The sequence below is a fragment of the Sinocyclocheilus anshuiensis genome, unplaced genomic scaffold, assembly GCF_001515605.1.
Source record: "Sinocyclocheilus anshuiensis isolate Anshui unplaced genomic scaffold, SAMN03320099.WGS_v1.1 scaffold465, whole genome shotgun sequence".
Classification (NCBI taxonomy): Eukaryota; Metazoa; Chordata; class Actinopteri; order Cypriniformes; family Cyprinidae; genus Sinocyclocheilus; species Sinocyclocheilus anshuiensis.
In genome coordinates, this window is record NW_015539898.1 from 1,351,007 (window position 1) to 1,373,562 (window position 22,556).

The window sequence follows — 22,556 nt, forward strand, 5'->3', positions numbered from 1 at the left end:
CACAATGTTTCTGACAGATGTAGTTTGAAATACCATCTTCTTGCTTTGTGAATCAAAGACACTTTCCCAAAAGAAATTTGTCCTTTTGGAGTTTGAAGATGTCTTAGTTTCTAGACGAGTGAAAGAGATATTATGTTTATAACATTAATTTTCTGTTCATTAGGTCAAGTGTCACATAATGCATCGCCTCAGAGATTAGTATTCTATATATTTATGAACAAAAATTTTTTTTTTCTACATCTAAAGAGTTTGAATTAATCCTTGAATTAATGCTTGCCAGGCATAATTTGCCTTAGACAGGAACTTTCTCCTTTTCCAAAATTTAATTTACTACAACAAGTTTTGCATAATTTAGTGGCATAATTCACTATGCAGTTTTAGAAGCAAACTGTTTTGGTTATTATATTTTTTGCTGTCTAGCAAAGATGGACTTTTTTTCCTTTTAAAATTGTTTTGTTATGAGACAAAATGAAAAAAAAAAAAAACTTTTAGTGGAGCTTGATTATGTCAGATATTTTACAGTCTTCAAAGTCCTCAAACAATGTTTTGTAGAAGTTATGCCTAATACTGTGGGACTATTTTTGTCTATTCAAGTTTCAGATCTGTCTGTTAAACTGCTTGCTAATGAGTTCTACTCTGCAAAACTAACGTAGCTTGTTTTGTTTGATTAAGCATCAAAGACCCATGCAGCATCTACCAAGCACAAGAAATCTGTGAGCAAATCCTGTAATGACCAGAATTTAATATTTCCATTTAGAGTTCTGAGTTCTGGAACATGCTCTGCATGGAGATGGTGCTAGGTTTCCCTTGTGACTGGACACCAAAGACCCAAACAGCATCGGCAATGCTGCAATTGCATTATGACTGTCTTCATCGATACATTATACTGATGCTAAGTCAGTCTGAATGAGCAGTTCATTGCTACCCACTGTACTCTTCTGATAGAAGAGATGGATTTCCACAACATGAAGAGAAGTAGGAATGTAAGCTACAAGGCAGCGCTTTTAAGCTTAAAATAGGGGGAAATAGCAGATGGCTCCTTCATCTACTTTTGAAAGGAAAAGGCCAACAAACTCTTAAGACCACTGCCAGTTATAATATAAATCTGACTCCTGGCCTGTTTGAGAGCGGAGGTGGGGGGGTTGGACACTAAATGCAAATGAGGCATGGATTGCAAAATTACCCTCAAAACATACAGTATCTTTGGTTCTTCTCATTAGTTAACCAAAAACATTTAAAGTGGATCACATTGTACTGTAAAGACAGTACCTTAATCATTAAAGTAGTAAAAGCTCAACTAGTGCAGTATCTTTATGCTGCAGCATTTTTTCACCATTGTTGTGCTGTTAAAAGTCTACATTTCTTGTCAAAAATACTTTTCATCTGTACCTGCTTCAAAACATAGTGTCTTTTCATTGAAATGAAGTTATTGCAAAGATCCCACGGTAGCAAGCAGGCACCATCCATTATATTCTATCAGTGATCCGTGCCTCTACAGAGAAAATAAAACATATGAGTAGATGCAGAAATGGGTTAAACTGAAATATAAACAGTTTCTGCTCTACACAATAGTCTTATTTGCTGCCACAGTCCTTTAGTGCACTCTCCATTGTGCAGCCAATCAAATTGACACCTTCAAACTGAAAAAGGAGTTACTCCTCAGGCGCTGTGGATTTGCCTTTTTGTGTGGTTTGAAACATTGATGCATTTTGCACTACAGGACGAGACAGATAGTGTTAAAACAGTGATTGCTGGGAGTTGTTTCTTGTCATCTCTGTGGAGTCAACATCTGTTACCACCCAATGATATGTTAACGTCGAAGAAGAGCTTGTTAACTCAAATATTTCTCCCTGGATCTTACTGTCTCTTTATTTCCAACGGAGAAAAACAAATTGGTTTCTTGTACTAAAAAGATGATGACTACATACTGTATGTGTATAATATAAGATCAGTCTAATATATTCAAGGCATAAGGTAAAAGGCATTATGTGTTACAACCTGGAGCAACAAATTCTCTGCAGAGGTGCTAAGAGCATATAAGATAACAAGCAATTTTATTCTCAACTGATTCATACACTGTGTAGTCTTTGGACAATTATCAGAAGTTTTTTGACTAACATTTCTTAATGAAAATTATATTTTTGTAATGATCCGTTTCAGTCAAAATGCCTTTTATGCTTGATGGGCTGAGAAGTGTTATTGGTGCATATTGAGTGGGGCAAATGAGAGTGCAGTTACCCCTGAATAATGTAGAATAGCCATTGATTAGTCATATTATTGATTTCCTTTTATAAGTTACTTTGTTCCATTTTCTTCTGAGCCTTTTCTAATGGCACAAATGGGGACTTTAATTCCAAGTGGAAGCTCAGCGGGAAATTAACACAATTCATCTTATTATACACCATTAAACTAAACATCTTAGCTGGTTGCAGAAATGGAGTGAATATAATGGAACAGAATATTCCAGAATAGAATCAAACTGAAGTGAACTTCTGTACATTTGTTCATGTAGTTGTAATGCAGATGGCGCAGTCTTTGCCAGCTGACATTGTAAGACATGTCTACTATATTTAGAATGTGAGAGACAGACTGTACAACTACAATATATAGGACGGCAATGGGGGAAAAGAAGCGCAGTGTACTGTAGTGCTCCCAACAGGCCTGTGTGCACCTGTCATAAATGAACACTTTTTTTAGGAGCATGGTAGGACAGGTGCATGCATGCATGACATGATCTTTAAAATGAGGACTCATTTAAAATCCATTTGCAAAATTGCAATTGCAAGATTAGTGCATTGGGTAATACACATTCTAGCAATAATATACTGTAAATTCTGAGGTTTTATCATTAAAATGATACTTGAAAGTGATCAGATAAATCTGAAAACACACTCACACTCCATCCAATTGGATGCCAAGCCCACTAGAATTTATAGCCTGTAATTTGTCTCTCCTCTGACTACTGCAGTCAGCATTCTGAACGGACCTTCAATTACTGAGCAGCCAGCATTCAAACTGACTTCATTATTATTTATCTGCCGTGTGAGCTTAAAATATTTCCTGCAATGTCAATTTTATGCAAGCCAATTAAAACGTGTGTAGCTGAAGCAGCATATGAGGCATAGACATCTAATGAGATTAGAGATTGCACATGGTTGTTTAAGGGGGATTGGGGAGAGGGTATGCACTCATAAACTCTTCGTTCTGTAATGAAGAGCCATATTTATGGCAGTGATTTTGGAAAACGTCCTCTAGAGTCACTGAAAATGTGCACACGTCACTCCTCCCTGCCCTGTAAGATTAATTTGGCCATCCTGCATTGGAATTGCCATCGATGTTAAGCGAAGCAAAAGATGTGAGTAAATGCATAACTCTGTCAAATGAGAGTGTAAAGTCTGACAGAAGTCGATGATACATCGATGCACATAAAAATGATCCCTTGCTAGTTTTATTGCTGGAAGTTGCTGCTCAGTGTGTATATTATATCAGCGTTGGTAAGAGAGCAGTCTGCTGTTGTCATGGAAATACTGGAACGTGTGTTAGTATTTCGGGCTTGTCATCAACCTGTTTATGCTTGTTGCCAGATCTTCTGGTAAGCATAAATGAATCTGTCTGATGTTGCTGCGGAATGTAAATGCAGCGTGTTTAAAATGCCAAATCAGTCACATGGTCACTTCACACACACTTGGTGCTGCTTTAGACCTTCACAACTTTTAATTAGTTGTGAATAAAAAAAGATTGTGAACTGCTTTTAATGATCAGGATGTCTAAATGAGGACCTCATTTAATGTGGTGTGATCTTTATTTACATAAAAATACATAATAATATTGGAAGCATTAAAGGAATAGTGATTTTCACAAACTCAGTATATCAGAAAATTCTACTAATGTCAGGGCATCTGACATCTCCATGAGCATGACTTTTAATAAAAGTAGTCTGTGCTTTAAAGAAGACTTGTAATTTTAATGAAGATCAGATCAGACCAGACATTTTAGATATCCTGGACTTCACTAGGGGTTGAACGACTTCTGATTTTTTAAAGTCGACTTTTATGTGATGAAGGTCGAGTCGAAGTCGACTAGTCGCTGATGAAGAAGATTACATTAATATGAATGCATTAGTGAGAGCGACTGCGTGTGTAAATTAATTCTACCTGGCAGCATCTCTCTACTAGTAATGAAGCTGTGGAATTTACTAGTTATTAAGAAATATATGTCACGGCTCGGTACTGAAAACACACCGTGTAAACAGGGTCTGGGTCCAAATGCAGGTGAAAACTTCTTTATTTAAACAGAAAGGCCAACAAGGCAAAACAAAAACAGGTCTAGAGACGACGAACACCATTTCATTACACAATACAACCAGGCCGAGTGGTGAGTGAGAGGTGAAGATATGGTCAGTGACAACGGGGCACAGCTGAGGGTGAGTGTGATGAGTGAGTGACTGAACAGGTGTGTGGAGTTTGGGGAATTAGTGTAATGAGTGAACAGGTGTATGGGGTTTGGGGAATGGGAGTCCGGGAGATGGCGCCCTCTGGAGGAGAGAGGGAGAAACGCAGGGCACAGACTCATGACAGGACCCCTCCTCTAAGGAACGGCTTCCAAACGTTCCAGAGCGCCCCACCAGGGGGACGGCAGAGCGGGGGTGGAGTAGGGGGAGGGATGGGGGGCCCAGGTCCATGTGATAGAGGGGGACCTGGGGACTGGGGCAGAGCCGGCGGGATGGGGACCCAGGGCAGAACCAGCGCGGACACCGCCGCCTGGGGGACACTGTGAGCAGACACCGCCACCTCGGGGGAACTGTGAGCGGACACCGCCACTTCTGAAGCCTTGTGAGCGGACACCGCCGCCTGGGGGGCACTGTGAGCGGGCACCGCCGCCTCCGGGGAACTGAGAGCGGGCACCGCCGCCTCCGGGGAACTGTGAGCGGGCGCCGCCGTCTGGGGGGAACCGTGAGCAGACACCGCCGGTACTCGGTACTGAAAACACACCGTGTAAACAGGGTCTGGGTCCAAATGAGGAAATCCATTTATCCTTTGTTGAAACTTCCGCTTCGTCGTGGAGAGCACAGGTCACGGTTGCTTAGCAACGGCATACGCCACGAAACCATAAGCTCCCGAGCGCTTTGGAAAAAAGGAGAAAGCGGCACAACATGTGAACGGCCTCAAAGTCTGTTTACACTGGACGCGACAAAGCGACCGTTGCCAATCATTTGAACTTTGTGTCAGTACGTCATAAAGAGAACGCGACATCAGTTTACTGTCGGGGATATGTTGTGCCGTGCCGCATCCAGTGTAGACAGACAGCATCACTGATTATAATGGGTTCATTGTATTTTGTCGCGTCGCGCTGCGCCGCTCGCGTCCGGTGATGTAAAAGCAGTTGCTTATGGCTTAGGCCTTAGGTGAAGGGAAACAAGTGAGAAAGAAAACGGATGTGTAATAGTATATTGGTTTAAAGCAGTTTAATGTTCCTGAGGCTTTCTGTGTTATGAATGTTAATCAAACAAAACACAAAGAAAAATCACTTTTGTAGCTTTAACACAGATTTATTAGATTTAATTTATACAGTGAAGACTATGCAGTGTTATTTTACATTTGATTATTTAATTTCTGTACCTGAATACTGTTAGACTTACCTGAAAAATATAAAGCACTGCTTATTTCATTTGTATCTTTCTGTTATATTTAGCTATGCTTGTAATTTGTTTATTTCCTATGCTGATTTACTCGCCTACAATATCACATTTATTATTTTTATGGTGATTTTTGGCGAGGAGACATGGAGTAGAATAAATCAAAAGGGTTTTATTAACAAAGGCTGGGGATCACAGGACTCGACACATCAGGACGACAGGATGACGTTCAACGGCTGACAAAGAACAAGAACTGGAACACACTTTAAATACACAGGACCAATGGAGAACACCTGGGAACAAACTAATAAACACAGCTGGAGACGAATACACACAAACAAGGACAGGAACAGGAAGGACCATATAAGGGCATTGGAGTCACATGGGGAGCAAAACATACACAAAACATGAACCAGAGTCTGACATTACTCCCCCCTCCGGAAGGCGTGTCCTCACACCACACAACATCCAATGGGGAGGGGGGGTGGGCACTCTGGAGACCTCTAGGAGTAGGGTTACCAGACGAGAGGCTTCCAGAGCGAGCACCATGGTGGATCTGTCAGCTCTGGGCGCCATGGCGGAGTAGGGAACACAGGAGGACATGGCGGAGTAGGGAACACAAGAGGCCATGGCGGAGTAGGGAAGACAGGAGGCCATGGCGGAATAGGGAACACAGGAGGACATGGCGGAATAGGGAACACAGGAGGACATGGTGGTACAGGCAGTTCCGGAGGCCAGGGTAGAGCAGCCTCCGAGGCCGCGACCCCAGCCCCCGCCTCGGCCTCTACGGCTGGAGCCCTACTATGGCTGGAACCCTACTCTTGTGCCTCTTGTGAAACACAATCAACATTGGAAACACCTGGGAACAATGAACTCAAAACATGAGAGACAGAAACTGGGTAACAGAGCACATGGGGAACAAAGACACACACAAAACCTGGCCCAGAGTCTGACAGTGAGTTTTTTCCAATATCATGCAGCCCTAATTTGCGTAAACAAACACAAATATAATGAGAAAGTTCAAAAGTTTGGGATTGTAAGACTTTAAAATTAATTTTGTAAGAGGTTTCTTATGCTCAGCATAGCTGCATTTATTCAATCAAAATGCAGTTAAACAGTAACATTGTGTAATATATTACAATTTAAAATAGCTGTATTCTGTTTTAATATATTTAAAAATTTTATTTATTTTGGTGTTGGTAAAGCTGAATTTTCAGCATCATCACTCCAGTCTTCAGTGTTGCATGATCATTTAGAAAATATTCTAATATGCTGATTTGCTGCTCAAGAAACATCTTATGCTCAATATTTCTGTGATTACAAAAATCTTACTGACCCTAAACATTTGAAAATAGTGTATATTAGTGCATTAGTAAATTATATTAGTATATTAGTAAAATCATTTGTCTCTTGATTTTTAGGCTGCACTGAAGAGCTCTGCACACTGCTGTACATGTGCATATGCATGTTCGGTATATGCATTTACACAATTCCCTGTACTCTCAGCTGGATGTATAATTGGATATATAATTTATAATGTACCTCAGCTGCCTTGTAGTAAGCCTGAATCAAGAAATCTCTCTGGCACAGCTGCTGTGACTTCAAAAAAAAAGCATTGAGCTTCAATGAGAGGTTGCTGCATAGTTTAAGCGTGTTGTACAGTCTACTGTTCCCATGCATTACTGCATACAGCTGAACTGTCTTTAACCCTGAATATTATAATTGGCAAAAATCCTGTCAGAGCCTAGAGCTTTCAGAACTTTAGATCTTAGGACACCTTATCCTAAAGAAAGTGATTTATTTTGTCTGATAAAATGCTGCAACAGCGGAGCATGGACCTCGCCGACCACACAAAGGTGTTGTATCTGTATATGCTGTATGATGCATGAATTGCATTTTTCATTCTCTAACAAAATGATCAATAATAATGGAGTATAGCACTGCAAAACAGAGAGCCAGAGGAGAGAGAAAGACAGAGAGAAGGAGAAAAAAAATGAGAAAAAGCAATGTGGAGGACAGAAATTACAATGAGGAATTGGAGGAGCCTTGGTTCAACAATGCACAGGGAATAACTGAGAAGAGCAGTTGTTCCAGAGCCGGAGAGGAACTGTCAGAGAGCTGCGCTAGACAGAAATAATTGATAGAGCGTTCCGTTCTTATTTCACCCTGCTCATTATTTTGTTGTTTCTCCTTTGGTCCAACAATGCAATGAGGTTTGAAGCCTTTTGTGGAGTGACTCTATTTGTGCCTGACTCAAACATCTAAATCACACATTTGAGATGGTGCGGCTTTTCTTTGAAACTGGCCTCAGAAAGTTTTTAAAAAACACTCCAATGCCCAAACAGGATAGAGTGAAGTCCAAATGACTGGATGGACAGCATATGCTCCTTTATCTGTACTCACATTTGGAAGTAAGAAATGTGCCAGGGGGAGCTGTCTAGAGATGAGATCTGAGAGTCACATTGACGGAAGACTAAAACAGAGGACAACTAAGCTATATAAAGTCTTCAGCGACATGTCAGTGATGTTCAAGGGCCATCTAGAGGCCTGGCACAAACACTAGGCTATATATTCTTCAGTTCAGTCCCATCCAGTCAAAACAGGCCATATTCGCACCCTGAAAATTATTTATTTATAGGATGTTGTCTATTTAATACTTGAATTTAATCAGAACAGTTGTGGGTGTAACCTTAAAAAAACTATTTCAGCTTATTACAATACATTTTAAGATATGAGGAATCTGTTGAAAATGTGAGTGGTGCAAAACCCTCCATGGTGGTGGCCAATTTTTTTTTTTTTTTTTTTTTTTTCTGGCCCCAAAAGCACTCTCCAGTCTCTATGCCAGGGAAATGTTTTTGTCAGCCAAACCATTAGATGTAAAATGTTTGCTTGTATCCCCTGAGATTCACAGTTGTTACTTCAATAATCAAACGACACATTTTGATGTTCAATGTTCTCTGATGTTGGTTAATGGTCACATGACATTTAAAGGAGACATGACAAGTAAATGGATAAAATATTATTGTTTTAGTAAGTGTATTTAAAAAAAAAAAATTATATAGAGAGCTGCAAGTATTTAGAGCTTATTATTATTATTGTAACTAATTATAAAAATGAAGATATAAATATATTACTGATGTAAATCATAATTGTGCTGTAAAATAAAAAATTATATTTGATTAATTATAGGCCTAATAATTATTTTATTTTACACTGCAATTGCAAGTTACAATGCTAATATTTATGTCTTGAATTCTCTCAAACATTCAAATATTCAAGCTTCTATTATGGCAGTATACTGGTAAAATGCTGTAAATGTCTATCCACATAAATGTTGGAAATCATGTGAATGTGTAAATAAAGTTTACCTATATTGTGATTTTTAGTTTTACTAAAGATTTGTAGATTTCTATTTTACATTTGATTTAATTATTAGCTTTTTATCAACTCATAAAACCCCTACAAGCTACAAGTCACTACGGTGTCTGGCAGAGGAATTAAACACATAGTTCAGAAATAAAATAGGTAATTATGCAGTATCAGATGTTAGTAGATTACAAAAAAAAAACATTTTAAAGATCTAGGGGATTTTTGTCACATTTAATAGTATTTTTGCCCCAATCCCCGGTTCATTTCGACCCAGCTCAGTGTGCAGCAAGATCTCAAAGCGTCTCTGGATCAGATGTCTAAACCCACCTGCTGTAAGCCAATCTGTGGGCCATCAGAAGCTCAGTGATCTCTGTCTCGGCCTATTCATGGCCCAAACTGATGTCATGTACACTCTAAAGGCAGATGGGACTGATGGAGGGAGGCACAGATTTAGCCAGCTCTGAAAAACTGGAGAAGATGGTGTAATGAGAGTGAAGTTTCAGCTGGTCGGGTAGCACATTGCCGCAGGATATGCAAGATGCTCAGTTACTAGCTGCTGATGTGTGAATAATGAATTCTATTGTCTTGTCTTTCTGTCTCTTGTCATTTTATCAATTCTCATGACTCATGATTGATGCGTGTAGCAAACACTATCTGTCTTATTTCTTTCTCTCCTTCCCTCGCTTATTCCCTACATGAGATTATTATCGCTCCCTCTCCCCTAGTCTCTATTTTTTGTATTTCTCTACGGCCTACAGAAAGGTTGAAACAGTGTCTAATGTATCAGCCACTGGGTTTAATTAGCATTCACAGTGCCCTTGGGAAAGCAAAGGAACTTTCATTTCTTTTTCTTAGAAGTTTCCTGTTTCGAATTAAGTTCCGGATCGCCTGATTTCTTTCAAGAGGCAGTAACGAGGAGCTGGCGATGATGTTGCAGAATGCAGCTCTACCCTGTTGTAATCTTCCTCCTGCTCACTCTCTCTGTCACTCACGCAGTCCGTTTGTCTTCCTCTTGCTCTCTTTGCTTCTGCAAAAACCTCTTGAGTTTTCAGCCAATTAAGTTCTTTGCTTGTTGCACAGAGGAACACTTCATGAAAAGAGAGGAATGCTCTGTGGATCCTGATGCGTTTGAAGAAGAACTGGTCTTGCAATTATACAAACTGTGTTATGAATTACTTTATTGTAATTGCATCATTGGAGAGATGAAACCAGGCCAGCAAATTTATTTTGTATATCACCTTTTAAACTCACAATAGGGTATATGTCGAACGTCACCTGACCAAACCCGGAAAACAGGTCTCATCGCTTCCGCTTGTCGGAGAACGTGCTAACAGGCGTAATAAATAATAGCGATATCTATGGACTTTTAAGATAATCAGTTAAACTAGCTAGCTGTTTTTATTGTTGACGTTTTATTACATTTTTTAAATATAAATATTAGTGAAAAGAATAAAAAAAATTTTTTTTAGATATCATTCCGCATATGTGATGGACATTGGTTATGATAATCTTTGGTATCTACTTTGAAGGCATCTTGAGTAGAACTGCTTCGTATTTAACAAAGCATATGCAAAACGCTTGAACCGTAAGCGGCGAGACCAGGTTAACAGAATATGGAAGTCTGTTGCGCATAACCCCTATAGCATTTATCATGTATAATATATACCGTTTTACATCACTGTTTATACATTAGCATGGTGCTTAATAAAATATGAAAACTTTCACAAACCCAGGATGATTAGCATAAGATTATGTAGATCAGGGGTCACTGAACTCGGTCCTGGAGGGCCGGTGTCCTGCAGAGTTTACCTGCAACCCTAATCAAACACACCTGAACCAGCTAATCAAGGTCTTATTAGGTATACTTGAAACTTCCAGGCAGGTGTGTTGAGGCACATTGCAGCTAAACTCTGCAGGACACTGGCCCTCCAGGACCGAGTTTGGTGACCCCTGATGTAGATTAATGAAGAAAAACAACTCTATAAATGAGGCATCTCAAGATGCATAGCATTATTTTCATTGAACATAAACAGTGAAGTTGGTACTTAAGTAAGAAAAAAGAAAATATAATTAATTAAAATTATGCATTGATAATATTATTAGCAATATTAAACATACCACTGCATAGTTTTTCAATTATAAAACAATAGACAGAATCTTAGACATCGTATAAGTGATTTATTTGAGCACTAGAAAAATACAATAAGAATAATTGAGTAATAAAAAGAAATAAGAAAAAAAAGATCCTGTGATTGCTAGACATCCTGTGATTGCTAGACATACAGCATTCACACTGATAGCTGCTCATAATAATTATTTGTGGAAAAAGCCGATCGCTAAGTTACGCCCCCAACAGATGACAGGTGCGTCACAGTGTGCATCATGAGCCGTCACGAGAGAGCGCCAGAATTCAAATAAACAATATTCCACTTATCTTTTACTTTTTTTTTTAGTGGATGGTCTCATTCTGTTTGTGACACTGTATGCTACAAAACCATGTTGCTTTTTACTACCAAGATGCAGTTTTTTTAGTGTAAGTTATTCCATAACGGATACCAACAGTAACTGTCCCCGAAGAAATGAGACGTAAACAAAGGAATTACCATCCATATTACAATGTTATTGCTTCGTTGGACTAAAATTGCTCTATGGGATGTTGTTCAGTGGACTTTTACCTTTCTAACTAAACCAGGATTTACAGCTGTGGATGCGTTTATGACTCGTTATTACGATGAATCTGGTACGTACTGCGTTTTGATTATGCATGTTTTGATGTGTACTGCTTACACAAATTTAGCAAATACATTCTTTATAAGCTTTCCATTGAAAAACAGCGATCTATCGTCGATGCTTGAGGCTTAGACCTTTAGAATGATATATAGTTTGTCAAGATTAATTACGTCCCTTTTCATTTAATCTATCCGTAAACATTGACACGTGCAAACAAAGTGCGTTCAGTGTGCCAGTGTCCAGGTGCGGGTTAACAGGTTAAAGGAATAGTTCACCCCAAAATGAAAATTTGCTGAAAATTGATTCACCCTCAGGCCATCCAAGATGTAAATTAGTTTTTCTTTATCAGAACAGATTTGGAGAAATGTAGCATTACATTACTTGCTAACCAATGAATCCAATTCAAACAGCTGAAAAAAACATCACAATATTCCACAAGTAATATAAGTAATCCACAAACTGTGTGTTTGTAATAAAGCTATCATTTAGGGAAGCACGATATTCGATTTTTGCCGATATCCTATATGCCGATATGTTTCAACACATTTTGGCCGATTGCCGATACCGATAGCGAGTTATTTTGCCAAATTATGTTGCCATTTTATTTGTAGATTTAACATTTGTTGATGGTCTAAAGCAAAAGATTTCCTTGTATTTAAGTTTTCATAATCCATTTAAACATATATATTACGCATATATTAGGCATATTTGGCATAATTTTTCATATCGGGCCGATGTCGATTTTTATATTTTAAGCCTTTATCGGTCGATTCCAATAACATTCCAATAATATTGTGCATCCCTACTATCAATAAGAAGTTTTTAACTTTAAACCGCTGATTCTGGGTAAAATATGAGTCCTCTATCCCTAATATTGATCCCTATCCCTATCCCTCAATCCCTATCTCCAATGAAAAAGTCGTCTTATCTGAATCAGGAGAGAAATATGCACAGATGAGACTGTTTACAAGCGAAAACAGCCCAACATTTTGATGTGAGAGGACAACAAGGAATGGAGTTAATGAAGCATTATTATGAATTATGGACTGTTTTAAAACCAAACTTTAAAACCTATTTATTTATTTTGTTTATTACAAACTGAAGTCATGTGGATTACTTGTGGATTATCATCATGTTTTTAGTTTTTATCAGATCTTTGGACTCTCATTCTGATGGTACCCATTCACTGCAAGTGATGTAATAAGTTTCTCCAGATATGTTGCAATGAAGAAACAAAACTCATCTGCATCTTGGATGGCCTGAGGGTAAGTATTAAGCAAATTTTCATTTTTGGGTAAACTATTCCTTTAATATAATTATTAGAGCCCGACCGATATGGGTTTTTTGAGGGCCGATACCGATATTAGGAAGTAAAAAGGCCGATATTCTTTATGTATTTTATAGTACAGTACCAGTCAAAAGTTTGGACACTTTCCCATTCGTGTGTCCAAACTTTTGACTGTTACTATATATAGAATGCAGTATACACATAAACAGAATATATATACACATAAACAGTTTTTGCAATGATCACTCAAATGTGGTGATGAAACACTTATAATGACATGACAAAGATAAGTAATGGAGGCAGGTTATTTAACAATTTAACAATACACTTTATTATTCAAAATCAGTCTGACATCAGTGCACTGAACAGTAAAGTTGAAGTTTATTCAACTTTATTTCAATACAATTCCATTAAACTTTATTCTGTTGAAGTTAATTTCACTTCGGAACATTCATTTACGGATTTGCGCTACGCCACTGTCTTCACACGCAGACGAAACTTAGAAGTGTGACATTATATAACTCTGTAAATAAATACTAGTATTTTATACTATTATTATTAATTCACTTCTCGCGCAATTTACTGCCCTTTGAATGTAACGTGTGTTCCCTTCGAACTGGAATCATGGCAGAATATCCAGTAAAGTCCACTTCGCAGGGCACTTGGATAGAACAAACCTCTGAAGTGATAAGAGAAACATACAAAATGTGCAGAGCGGGGAGTCGTGAGGAACAGGATTAAGAACCATTCCTCAGACTCAAGCCACCAACGCACAAATTATTTAGCAACTTATCGTTAAGACACCACTTGAATGCGGCTGCCTGAACAAGAGACCTCCTTGCTGAAGTGAAATGGTTGGCCGGTGTCACTATCTTGCGATAAAAAATGTTCATATCGGTGGCATATCAGCGGCATATACGCCGATATATCTGCGATAGGCTCGGCAAAACGATATATCGGTCGGGCTCTAATAATTATAAACAAGTGTCAGATGTCTGCCTGCATTCTTTAAACATTTCAGAAAATCACTGAAGATACAGAAACTGATGGTATTGACTAGAACACAAAGGCAGCTGTAAAACATCTCAAAGTATTGATCACCTTATCCGCCTTCTTCCAAAGACCTGCAGGCCAGATTCCTAGATGATAATGCTTTATATACATTCTGCACTCATGCCAAATGGCCCATTATGCTGTGTTAGTAATATCAAAGTGTATGGATGTAGAGAAAGTGTGCTATAAATGCACAGCTCAACATGGGGAACTTTACATTGCCAAACTGAGATATTAATAGTCAGCAAATAAAATAAAGTGCATTTACATATGATCAAAGTTAACATGTTAACAATTGTTTAATTAATGCATTAATGGAATTATATGGGATTATTTATGCAATTTATATTATACATTGTATTGAATTTCTTGTGCCATTTATACATTTAGTTTGTTTGTAAATTATGATAGAAAGGCCCTTTTTATGGATCATTGACACAAATTGCTAAACACAATAATTACTTAAATATGCTTTTATCGTATATATAACAGCAACTTCATCAAAATTTCTCCTTTTGTGTTCCATGGATAAAGGTAAATCTTACGGGCTTGAACCACACAAAAGGGTAAATGATGACAGAATTTTAATCTGGGGTGAACTATCTCTTTAAGGAGCTCAAAGCAATTTACACTGCAAACAGAAGTGTAATTAATCTCAGAGCAGAGAGTTCATCACTTACATAATAGGGCTGTGCGATATGGACAAAAAAAACCTATCGCGATTTCTTTGATCAATTTTGCGATTTCGATTTTAATCACGATTTTGACACACACAGACATGCTTTACAGTCATAAATGCATTTAGTGTGAATTTGAAACATATTTCCAAAAGAAAACCAATTAGAGCTTTATCAAAAAGCTGTAACATGTCTCTAGAACAGACATAGGGCAAAATAATCACTAAGTAAAGGTGTAACAAAATGTCTCTAGAATTTTTTGATTTCAAATCCAAATGTTGTTTCTGAAAATGCTTTTTCAGCATTGTGATTCTCTTTTATCACAGTACAGTAATACAATCTTTCATAGACATATTCACGTTTATACTCAATAAATATAACTTTAACTACCACCATGAGTGCCATCTATTATTGCCTTGTTTATCTAAAAGTGCACTTTTCCTTGTTTTAAATCTAGCCAAAAAGCCATGTGTTGACTGTGAAACAGTAGACTTTAATTATATGCATTTATGGTGTAATTACTAAATTTCCGTGTCAATCCATGTTAATTTTTACATTTCAGCGCGTGCAGCACAGCAGAAATAAATAGAATCCGTGCGGAAACGATCGCAGCATGACTGCTGCAGACGCACCGCTCCTGGAGCGCACTGCTGGAGCACAATCGCGTGCAGTGTGAACGCTCTGATCCGTTAACATGGGCGCGGACAAAATACGCACCACAGACGGAGTGTGTGAACCTGGCGTTACGTTTGCATGCCCGCCCGGTCTGTTCTGTTATCCTGCTCCATTTAGGCGCGCTGCATTCTGATTGGTTCGGATAGCATACTGCGGGAGGTCGGGAGCGCGGAAAATCGTGCTGTAAAGCGAGTTAGAAATCGTGCACGCTCAAATCGCGATTTTATGACGATTTCGATTAATCGCACAGCCCTATTACATAACATACTTCTTAGCATTGTATGTAGGTTTACAAAAAAGAACAAAGAGGGAAGGAACAAGATAAAGAGGAGCACAGTGAGAGAGGTGAAATGTGGAACAAGCAAATTGAGAGAGAGAAATTGAGGACACAATCTGTGCGTCTAAAAACTCAGGATGTACTGTAAATCAGAGAGTATGTCTTTGTTCTGCTCGACTATGTGCGCATTATTATTTTTGCTTCAGTATATATACTCTAGACGCTGTAGTGCTCATACATTACCATAGTCTGATGATGAAACTAATTAAGTCAGCTGTACAAGTAATTTCCTTGTGTTGGGCAATGTGTCTTCTAGCCTAGTCTCAAATTGCTCACCCACGACCACCCATAATCCATTCACTGACCATCTGATGCATATTGCACACAAAACTAGCAAGAGCTGGCTTGAATTGCTGGTTAAATCTCTTTGGCTGACATTACACAACCTCCAAGTGTAAGAGCACTCAGGTGTTTTAATAATTCTGTCTGGAAACAAAGTCATAATTGATCTGGATTGATCCTTATGACATTTTGTCAAAGATCTGGCTATACGAGACTACTTCCAGCCTAACTTTGAGTGTTAACAGCTGTCGACTAGCATCACAATGAAGTCTATTCATCTTTATGGCTTCTATTTGGTGTGTTAATCCAATGAAAACATGGGAAATTTGATTTGAAAGTTGATTTATTCTCGATTTCATCTGCACATACAATAGTTTCACTAAAACAAACCCTAAGATATCCTCTTCCAATTAGACTGCCTATAAACAAGTCTCACTTTCAGCAAAAAAAAGAAAGAGAGTGAGAGTCTGGTGTCTAATTTAATTTATCCTGCCTGGGAGAAGGGAAGCACAGTGATTTAGACAGTAAGTGTGGTAAAAAGCGCACAAAAGCCTTTTATTTGTCTTCATCACCCCATTTCCTTTTCCCATAATCATTCAACAGTTCTTTTTTCCTGCCTGATTCGCAGCAGCAGTGTTGTCAGGTAGAATTATTTCTCTCTCTCTCTCACTGACATAAGCTTACTGACTCTTAACAACTAACCCTATTTATTAGAGTTACCTAAAACTAAAACCAGAAAAAAAAATGTGTTACTTGAAAGAAAATACATGTTATCTGATGAAAAACTGACTAAAACGTTAAAATGAAAATAAAAGTGTGAAATACAAAAATAAAATTTCTAAATATTTTAAAAAACTATAACAGTATTTTAATGATAACTAAAATAACACTGATCCTAACCCTACAATAAATCTTAACCTTTAATGTATAACTTCCCTTGCACCGTTTATGCTATGGACGTGAATGATACCTTAAATTATTCATCTTGTTGAGGAGAAGTGTGCTGTACTAAGACTTTATATTTTTCACCTATTTTCACCTAAGTCAGACCTATCCAACTCAAAATTTTGGAATTTCTGTGAATTAAATTTGATCAATTGTGGCAACAATCTGTTAACATTGGCTCAATAAGAAATATGTTGAGCCAATGGAAACATTTTGTTTACCGAACAATGTTGTTGGTGCAATTAAATGTTTTACATTTCTCAACTATTTCTCACTGACCCAAAATAAAAAAGAATAAAAACAGAAATACATTAAACAAAATACAAAACACAGACAAAAGAGTTGACATTTTATCACTTCACTTTTTTTTGCAAATCCATTCCATATTTGGTGAAAATACCTAATTTTAAATAAGTGAAAACACTGAATACGTTCAAAATGCATAATAGGATGTCTTGATGTGGTGAAGAAAACTTTCAAAAGTGGCACTGCATAAGTTGAAAACCTGTTAAAAAAATGTTGCATCAAATTAACATCGCAGAAGTCAATCTAACAGTATTTTACACATAAATGACATGAGGAAAATAAACCTATAGGCTACCAGCAGATAATTGTGGGGTAACTGGGAAAACACGATCATGAAACCAATGAATGCATGAACTCGCAATTCTGCATAATGCCATGTAACTTTATACAGGGTCCTAACACAAAACCTTTGGAGAATAATTTTAGTGCTCAATACTCACCATAACGTCTTAAAATTCTGGGATTGATGGTTGTTTCGGTCTCCAGCCAATTCAGCTCCACTTGCTCTCCCGCGCATCCACACTTGAATTCACTATAGTGGGTCTTCCTCAAGTGCATGTTGTGCATGTGTATACAGTTGTTTGGATGTAGGACTTGTTTAGCCAACAGGTTTTTTACTTAGACTTCGATTGCCTGAGCACTATTAAATATGTTCAGTGAATATAAATGTTTAATTGTAACTAAAATCCTTAAGATATGATTACCACAATGCATCTTTTTGTTTGGGGATAATTATTTGGAAGTCATTCATTGAGCCAGTATGCATTTGTAAATTTCCACAATTTTGCAAAAAAAAATTGTACAGTGTAGGAAACACTTCTTCATAACAAACACATGGCAAATGCAAGCAGCATTGCTAGTGAACACCCTAGCATTGTGATGGCAAGTTTTGCATGTGTAGCACCATACATTGCATTAATATTGTTTCACTGGAAATTAAATTGGTAGAGAGACCTTAGCAGTGCTCAGTGTTTGGGGCCACCAAATATGTTTTGTTTGTGAATGTCAAACAGGAGTGTTTACGCACAGTTGTTATTTCCCTTTGGAATTAAAAATGTCACAGAACATGATATTACTGTATATCAGCATGCATATTAATCCAGAATGAGTGGTGTGGGCGAGCAATACATATTCACACAATGTGCAATGTGTTTTGACTGTGCATAACTGGATTTAAGTTGATCTGTAACCCCTCTCATTCTTTCTGTTTCTCTTAAGGGCAGGGTAGGCCATGCCATTCGGCTGTTTAAAACCTGGCGAGAAGAAGGACTACAACAGTCCAACAGAGATCACAGACAAATATGATCTGGGCCAGACTGTTAAATCGTAAGTAAAATGTGTTTTTGTGCAATCCGTTCCATTTATTTTTGCATGCAATTTGCAGAAGTTCTCGAATTTACTTTTTTTTAATGAATAATGTGCAGTCAGCCAGCCAGCAATTATCACAAAATATATCCAGACAGGCTCTTGTATCATCCCAAAGGGGTTTATTTTGTGATAATCGACTGACTGTGCATTATCCCGCTAATTATACTGCTATTTACTAAATAAATAAATAGATATAAAATATTGATTTGATTATGTGAGTCTATGGAATGTAATGAGATACATGAAACTAGTACAGTGTAGGAAATTTATAGAAAATGTTTTACCAAATGATGTGACTGACCATTTAGAATAGAGATTTCAAGCGGTGTATAAAGACTTTATACAGTAATTCACAGAAAGTTCATTTTTTTGTGTACTATTCCTTAATTTCACTCTAAATTCTAATGTAATTAGTGCTATAAATTAACTTTCTTCTCAAGGGAGGAGTTCTGTGAGATCTTCAGGGCAAAGGATAAGAACACACTGAAAATGTACACCTGCAAAAAATTCCTGAAGAAAGATGGAAGAAAAGTGCGGAAGGCTGCCAAAAACGAGATTCTCATCCTAAAGATGTGAGTTACACACAGTTTTCTTTTTCAAAACCCTTCACAATCATTTTGTAGAATTGGACTTTCTCTGCTGTCCTCAGGTCTGCTATTTTGATTTCATTTGGTTTAAGTAGAATCATATTTTTCATGAAGAATGATTCTTAAAGCTCCATTAAACTTTCATGACTCCAAAAAGTGATTTTTCCTTTTCGCAAATCAGTTGTAACAAATTTTAATAGATGCATTTATTAATAAATTATTTTCACTACATAAGGTCTAAAAAAAAAAACTCAATGCAAATATGTGAGTGCAAACTTGTAGCTACTGTACATAATCTTGATTTGAAGAAGTTTAATCGCCCAGAGATTTGAGGTTTTGTAAGTGTATTGAACATACTGTTTCAGTTTCAGAAAACCCATATAATATAGCTTGCAAATAGTTTTTTTTTTAGATTTAGTAAAAAGTGAAACCACACAGTGGATTTTAACAAAAAAGCTTCTCAACTTTGTGGAGCCATGCATAGCTTATGTTCATTATCAAAATTTTCAGTCCTTTCAAAAGAGGGAAAGTACACAAAACACCTAATGATGCAACACATTTCGTTAAATTCACCAAACATGTCAAAGCCTTAAGATATTAGATATAAATGCTTTGCACAGTGTATGATTACATATGAATATACTGCATCTAAAAGGCTGATCTACCGTGAGCAGAGTCACTGATGTCACTTTGATTTTGCAGTGCTGCGTTTGTGTCCCGCTCACAAATCACAACAGCTCATGAATAACACATAAAAGAAATGTCACTTTTAGAATGAGCAGGTTTTTTATGGGTTCACCTTTAGTTCCTCTCACTATTGCTGGCAAAAGTGCACATTAATGTCTTCAAAGCATGATCAGTGTATTAATTTCTTAATGCAAAAGTTGACTGACATAACCACCTTTACAAAATTCTGAAACACTTCTTTATAGTGTCCATGTTACATAATGAATAAAATGATACTATTATACGTGCTCGAATGTAATATGCTTTAATGCAAGCAAACATCTGCTTTGTTACATCTGCTATTCAGTTCATCTTGTTTTATTTAAATAGGACTTTTTCATAATAAGAATAATGCGTTACAAACACTCCAGTGATTAGCCAACAACAACAGTGGCAATGAAAAAACAATTACACAAAGCATACATACATAAATGCTGATTTGAACAGATGTGATTCAGCCACAGAACATAAATGATAATACTGACATTTGTTGTTTAATTAAATATGATTATAGCGGATATAGGAATCCATGTGATATGCAAATACCGTATTGGCCCAAATATAAGACGACCCTGATTATAAGACGACCCCCCTTTTTCCAGATGTACCTTTTGGAAAAAGGCTAGGGATGCATGCGTGTATGACTGGTGTTGGATGACTCTGCGGTGGCAGATGGGACATGAGTGTGGGGTTGATGGCAGGCCGGGATAAATCTGGGCACAAAGCTACATGTGTATCAACCTCCTGTGTGCCACAAACTGTCTCCTAACTGATTGCCAATCTCTCTTCCTCAGGGTGAAACACCCCAACATCCTCCAGCTGGTCGATGTCTATGAGACCCGGAAAGAGTACTATCTTTTCCTTGAGCTGTAAGTACTGAAATCAGTTTATGAGGATTTTTTTTTTATGAGGAGTGTAATGATTTCAGTACTTTGTACCAATATCAGTGAAATTTCTTGGCACCCCAAAAAAAAAACTAATTTACTGTTCAGCATATTCATATTAAATATTTTACTTAACCATTTTAAAAGTTAAATATGAATGCAAATTATTAATTAGAAGTTAAAAAGCATGTGGCCAACAAATATTTTCAAATAAATTAAACATGGCCTCAAAAAAGACAAAATAACAAATGAGAAGCATAACAAAGAGTTTTTGAAATTTTCCAGTATGTAAATTTAAAGGGAATTATTGATCCTGTAAAGTCTGACATGAAAAAGTAACCAGAAAAATCATATTTTTTTAAATGGAAGTTTTTTGAACATTGAAACGAAATATAAAAAAACAATCTTTAAAAATAAAGTTAGCATATGTGTTTTTGTATTTAGAGTCGTACTTGATACGTCATGGTTTTTTGTATATTCTCATATACTCTAGTATGATATAGTGAGAGTATGGAGCTGGTACTCGAGGAAAAAAACCTGTTTGGTGCAGTTGCTGATATTATGTGGCAAAAAAAATAAGATGAAATTCTGATTGCTTGTAATGTAAATCAGTGAGAACTAGGGATGCTCCGATCAGGATTTTGGCAGCCGATACTGTGTACCGATTTGTTGTCATGGTGATCGGCCGATACCGATGCCGATTCTGATGCTTCAAGCTTTAGATGGTTTGATCGGGCGCACGCGCCTGGCCCAAAGTTAACTTCCGGTCGGTGTATGTTTATCAGTCTGGCTATGGCGCCGGCTACAAACGCAGTTAAAGTTAAGGTGATGAGTAGACTGAAGTTGGGCTCAGGTGGTTGTAGTGTGGGATGTGTTTCCCATACACTTATTTATTTGTGGCGCTCGCCACAATATCAAAACTGACCGATTTTCCAAAAGGCTTCGTTGAATAAACATGACCACGTACTGCACGTTTAAAAATCAAAACGAGGAGCGGGGTGGGTGTTTTTATATCACTGTATTTCTGAAGGAAGACTATCTTTAGAAAATTTTCTGTCATTTTCATTTCATCTTGCATGTTATATGCCCGATAAAGCAGCGTTTGTGAGCTCAGCGCTGCTTTGTGTACAGCCGTTACCGGGGAAACCTCTGTTTCTCCTGCTTTAAAGCACCTCCTGCTGGCAGAGAATGAATTTGCATTTTCAGTAAGTCCGTCTGATTTACACAGCAAACATATTTTGCTTTTCCTATATCCACGGGCGCTGCGGATAATCCTGATTATTTGCGGGTGGGTCGCGGGTGGATAAAATAAATCATAAATTATGCAAATATTAACTACACTTTTTAAAAATAAATTTTTTTCATGAGGCAGACGATTTCGTGTGTGTGTGGGTGTGTTCGTTCGCCTGATCGGGAAGTTGCAGTGACAGAAACGGTGACATTCCAGATAAAGTTTGAAAGGAGTAAAGCCTGTGTTAATGCTATTGTAACAAAGTTCGTAGTTCGGGAAGAAGGAGGCAGGAACCGGTGAACATTCACACACAACTTTAATAAAATAAACACAAAATAGCACACAAAATAAAATCCAGGCCTGGTCCTCTCTCGTCCAACACTGTCGTCACTCATCCTTTTATCCTTCCGGAGCTCCTCCGTGGGACTCGAGACCGGTGAGTGGCGCAGGTGTCGCTCATTAG

At 37.6% G+C, this 22,556-nt stretch overlaps 1 protein-coding gene across 1 annotated transcript in view; it reads left to right on the forward strand.

Annotated features, from left to right (window-relative positions):
- The window catches only part of LOC107685970 (caM kinase-like vesicle-associated protein), a 60,738-nt gene that overhangs the window by 28,115 nt on the left and 10,067 nt on the right, over window positions 1-22,556 (forward strand). The window contains exons 2-4 of the mRNA XM_016482750.1: window positions 18,516-18,623; window positions 19,106-19,237; window positions 20,773-20,847. Coding sequence (XP_016338236.1) covers window positions 18,529-18,623; window positions 19,106-19,237; window positions 20,773-20,847 — 302 coding nt within the window. The 5' untranslated portion in view covers window positions 18,516-18,528. The remainder of the gene's footprint in view (window positions 1-18,515; window positions 18,624-19,105; window positions 19,238-20,772; window positions 20,848-22,556) is intronic.